This window comes from Humulus lupulus, chromosome 5, assembly GCF_963169125.1.
Source record: "Humulus lupulus chromosome 5, drHumLupu1.1, whole genome shotgun sequence".
Lineage (NCBI taxonomy): Eukaryota > Viridiplantae > Streptophyta > Magnoliopsida > Rosales > Cannabaceae > Humulus > Humulus lupulus.
In genome coordinates this window covers 222230660-222236079 of record NC_084797.1, presented here as the reverse complement: position 1 = coordinate 222236079, position 5420 = coordinate 222230660, and the positions used below count along the sequence as shown (strand labels likewise).

Here is a 5420-nt window from a genome sequence, read left to right as displayed (position 1 = left end):
TCTTGAGTTTGGTTTAATTATAATTAAAAAAAAGGTTTTAGCCCATATTTTAATTGCTGTCAAAATTTGACCAAGTTATTGTATGCTTCAATAGTTTATTAGTAAGGAGTAATTGAAAATGATGGATGGTTCCTACTTGTTAAGCCATTTTGGGCCAGTTTGGTACAGCTGTGCTGTGGGAAAAAGCAGCTGTAGCTGTGTTGTGAGAAAAAGCAGCTGTAGCTGTGCTGTGAGAAAAAGCTGCTGAGTGTTTGGTAAATTATAACTTTAGAAATACTGTGAGTTGGAAAAGTTGTATATAAGTGTTTGGTAAACTAGATTATTAGATAGCTGTTAAATACAGAATGACCAAAATAGGTATCATATGTATTTAACTAATTTTGTTTGAATAAATTTATACATATTAACATATTTATAATTATTTTTTATTTTATTAAAAATAATAATGATTTTTTATAATATTTAATTCTTTTAATATATACGTATAATAAAATGATTAATTAAATTTTAAAAAATAAAAAATCAACATAAATATTGTCTATTTTTAAATTATTATAAATTTTGATCATAACAAATAATTTAAATTTAGTCAATTTGATACGACAAAATACAAAACTTAAATAAAATAAAATAGATAAGAATATAGTTTAATTAGATCCCATTAAACTTGCAGCAATCAGATCTCTAGTATTGTCCATTTCATTTAAATTTGAAGCTCTAGCTGTCTCATCTTCGTCTTCAATATTAGTTTGATCTTCTACACAATAATATGGATTATCTCTAATTTTCTCAAAATGTCGATCACGTTTTGCATGCCTTCGAATGTAATTATGCAAGGTCATTGATGCAATCACTATTTTCACTTGCTTCTGATATGGATAACTAGGCATATCTCTTAATATTTTCCATCTTTTCTTCCATACTCCAAAAGTTCTTTCAATAACACTTCGAAGAGAAGAATGTGCCTGGTTGAATACCTCTTTATAACTAGTAGGTTTGCTATCTCGTTGAAATTGTGGTAGATGGTATCTTTGGCCTTTATATGGTCCTAAAAAACCTGTAATTTGTGGGTATCCCGCATCCACTAAATAATATTTTCCTGTCAAATAAAATATAAAAATATAATTACAAAATTATAAAGACTTTAATATTTTATAAATGTGTTTAGATGACAACCTTGGGGAGGTTTTGGAAAATTTGAAGTTGAATCACGTAAAGCTGTATAGAAAATTCTTGTATCATGAGCAGAACCTTCCCACCCAGCATATGCATATATAAATTGCATATCAAAATTACATATTGCCATGACATTCTGAGTTGGTATCCCTTTTCTACCAACAAATGGTACTTGATCTTCAGATGGAATTACAACATTCACATGTACACCGTCTATTGCGCCAATACAGTTCTAGAAAAAAAATACAAGATTATAAAAATATACTCTAGTTAGAAAAAAAATTATTAAAAAATTGTATAATTTTAAAGTATGACTTACCTTAAAATGAGGCATATATCTAGAATCTTTAAAATATCTCTTCAGGAACATCTTTAAATTCTGGGTCTGGTGGTTTTAATACATCTACACTCATATGACATAAAACATCTAAAACCTTATTGAAATATCGACTAACTGTCTCGCCTGAGTGTTGGAATCGCTCTTGTGTTAATCGGTTTCCAGCACCGTGACCTAATGTAAATAAAAACATGCCTAATATCTCAAGAGCACACATTCTCTTTGAACCCTTAAATCCATAATTAGCTTCCAATTCATCGCATAATTTAATGAAAACATCTTTCTTCAGCCTAAACATGCTATAACATCTACTTTCATTTCCTTTTAATATTTCCATCAACCACATATGACCAGTTTGAGAAGAATTCATACAAGGTGTCTTTTCAATATATGTTGTATAATAATGTTGAACAAAGTATGTAGCTATAGACGCCGATTGTAACTCAATCTCCTCATCCGTGTCTGCCATTATTTCTAATTTAAAATAAACCTGTGTATATTAAAGAGTATATAAAATACATGCCAAATAGCCATAAAGTCTTCATAACAAATGCAAGTGAAAAACATAATAAAGCATATTTATATTAAATAGTGACAACACCAAGTCTTGAGAGCAATTTAAAAAAAAAGTCTGTAAAGAAATAACATAATAAACATATACTAACGTCATAACACAAAGTTTAGAAAATAAATACTACTACTACTACTACTATAAGTCATAGTATTATAATTATCCCAGAGTATGCTCATTCTTGAGCCAAGTAAGCATCAACTCAGGTTCTTCCAATGAAGCAAACATCTCTCTCTTCTCTTTCATGATAAACAAGCGAGTTGCAAATAAATACAAGCTGTTCCCTTTCTCAATTCCAGGCAAAGAATTTAAAATTTTCATAACTTCGGTAATACTATTCTCCTTTCTAGCTGTTTCAATATTTCTACTCCTTGTCTCCACAGCATCAGCAAGGCGACCAATTTGTTCAAATATCATTAAAGGCCCTGTCTTCTTCATTTTTCCTTTTCCATGTTTCATTGCTTTATTTTGTTTCTCAAGTGGCTCGGCTAATCTCTTGTTATTTTTCTCTCTAAGAAATCTATCAGTATTAGGCATCTCTAGATCATCGTCACTACTCTCAAGTTGTTCATGTAAGGTTTCAATATTGTTAAAAGGTTTTTCAGACTCAGCTGGAATTATTCCAGATGAAGGTGTCCAAGCATACTCTCCTGTAGCAACAGTGTTCATGAAAATCCTATCTAATTTTTCCTCTACCTCTGGTTTAATTCCCCGAATGCGAAACTTTGCAGCATCGGGATGACTCTACAAAATTTTTTTGTTAATTAAATGTAACATTTATGAAAAAAAAAGGTCTTTTAGTTTCATATAAATATTTAACAAGATTATAATGTACCTGTAATTTACTATTCCACCAATCTTCAGTTGCATCAATTGTATTCTTTTTTATATTCCATCCTAAGCCAGTTTCTTTTCCCTTGAGTTGCTTCCAAAGCTTCCATTCAATTTTTAATCCATCCCACTTATTTTTCAATTGTGGTCTAGTGTAATCTCTTCCAGTTGCTTTCTTCATATTTATAATCAAGTTTACATATCCAACTTTATCTAAATAAGTAGTAGGACGATGCCCATCATCAACCTCTTTGATACAAAAGTCTAAGAAAAAATTCAAACTCTCTGAATTCCATATTGCTTTACTTCTTGGTATGTCACTCTTGGTGCAAATATTATTTTCATTTTCCATCTAATAAAAGTGAAATGATAAGTATAAAAAAAATACAAAAGTAAAATGATGTATCCATATACGCAACAACTCTTATCAATCACTACCATCTATGTAAAACTAAATAATTCAACTAAAGTTCAACATATCCAACTTCAAGACTATTCTTAAAGAATCCCTTGGGAGAAGATAAAACACACACATATGTACATTCATATACATGTAAAAAGGTTACTATAAATCAACTTTTGAAGTGAGAAAATTAAGTAAAAATAAAAGAACTAAAAAGATATTTTTGTTATGTATATGGCAACCATAAATGATTCATCTTTGAATGTAAAAATTGTATTTTTAATGTCCACTTCTCGGCTGAGAGAGCAGACAACCATAAATGAAATTATTTTAATTATAGATATTGTTAGACAAAATATATCTCCTTTATATTGTTTATTTCACTCAAAACAAAAAGATAGAAATCTAATCTAGTTTTTGTATTAAAAAAGCATATCTATTCTTTCATGGTAATTCTTATTCTTTATTATTAAAGTTTATTTAGAAAAAAGATTACAAAAAAGAAACAAAAAGAAGTTGGGTGAAGGTGGATTGGCGAAGAGTAGATGATGGAGTGAGAGAGGAAAAATGATTGTTTTTGTTGATGGAGATGGGCAAGGATGAGGTTGAACTTGAAAGCCTCATCATCATAATCATAGAGATGGTTATTGATTTGATTCAAATTAAATACCACGTCAAGCGTGTGTGCTTTAAGTTTTTTCTTTCTGTATCTCTATATCTATGTGAATATGCCCAGCAGCATAGCATTGTAAGAAATTAACACGTTGGTCTTGTTTTCGTCTGTGTTTGGGTTTGGTTCATTCATCGATGTTTCTCCTTTGATTTGTGTATAATACTTTTCTGCTGACAAGTGGTCTAACTCTATATATCCATTAGAAACAAAAAAGGAAATGCATCAAAATAAACCATTAAACAAGTCCAACCCATATATATATACACACAAATATACTGGTATGAAGAAGATCGAATAACCCAGTATCACATAAACAATAATCAAACCACTGTACAAATATATATATATAATTCCCTTTAATAAATCTGTGTTTAATATAGCATTCAAAAAAAAAAGTTAGAGAAATACCTTGACTTGATTGTGCTGGAGTTTTTGACAGAGAAGTGTAGTCCGTGAGGAAGAAGGAAGAAGAAATGGTGAGGCAAGGTGAAGAAGATTTAACGATTGAAAAAGAAGACCTAATAATTCTAATTTAAATGAGGGTATTTTGGTCCAAAAAAAATATCATTAAACCACAATTTTAGCTTCTTGTATAAGCTAAAATCTCAAAGTTGGTGTGGGCCAACTTTGATAAAAAGCTATAATTTTAACCTAAATTCCTAAAAAAACTATTTTTTTTATTTTACCAAACACTTTTTAGTCAATAGCTTTTTTAAAAAGTGCTTTGGGCTTTTCAAAAAGCCATTCCAAACAGGGCCTTTGTCATTTTATTTACCAAGTATATTAAAGAATCTCATTCTCGAAATATTCCAATGAACAAGCAAAAAGTAGATAAACAACACAATGATTTTTGTACAAGGTTCGGTACTTTTACAAGTACCTAGTCCAGGGTAATGCAAATCTACTATCAAAATCAATTATATGTTTATATAATTCACATATCCAAAATAAAAATTGAACTAATCACTGTTTCCCTTGCATAGCTGAATTTACACAACCATACTTGAGCATCCCGAATTCCCAAATAGTCACCTGCATGAGAAAACTTTTCAAAGAAAAATAGAGAAAAAATACAGAGAAGAAAGAAAGAAGAAGATGATTTAACTCCCAAATTAAGAAAAACTAAAGCAGAGTCAGAGATAATGAAAATGGTTAGTTCGAGGAAGCTAAAGGAGAGGCTTTTATATCCTTTTTCTCGCTCAGACAAGACATAAAAGAATACCTAACAACTTAACATAAGAAACTACAAAAATTACAAAGCCTAACAGAATATGCAACTAATTCACAGAAAATTAATCGTCACTAAATAACTAGACAAAAGATACAAAACAGACCCAACAAAAAAGGGTCATAAATACCCATAAAACACTTCAGTGTCGTTTGGTTGGAGGGAATGAAAATAGAAGAATAGGAAAGAGAATGGGAAAAT

At 29.9% G+C, this 5420-nt stretch overlaps 1 protein-coding gene across 1 annotated transcript; it reads right to left on the bottom strand.

Moving 5' to 3' along the window:
• Positions 1-2243: 2243 nt before the first annotated feature.
• Positions 2244-3267, bottom strand: LOC133779978 (L10-interacting MYB domain-containing protein-like). Its single transcript, XM_062219868.1, has 2 exons — positions 2920-3267; positions 2244-2828 (listed from the first exon to the last, which is right to left on the bottom strand). Exons 1-2 carry the CDS (start codon positions 3265-3267, stop codon positions 2244-2246), a joined length of 933 nt encoding a protein of 310 aa, XP_062075852.1.
• Positions 3268-5420: the final 2153 nt, after the last annotated feature.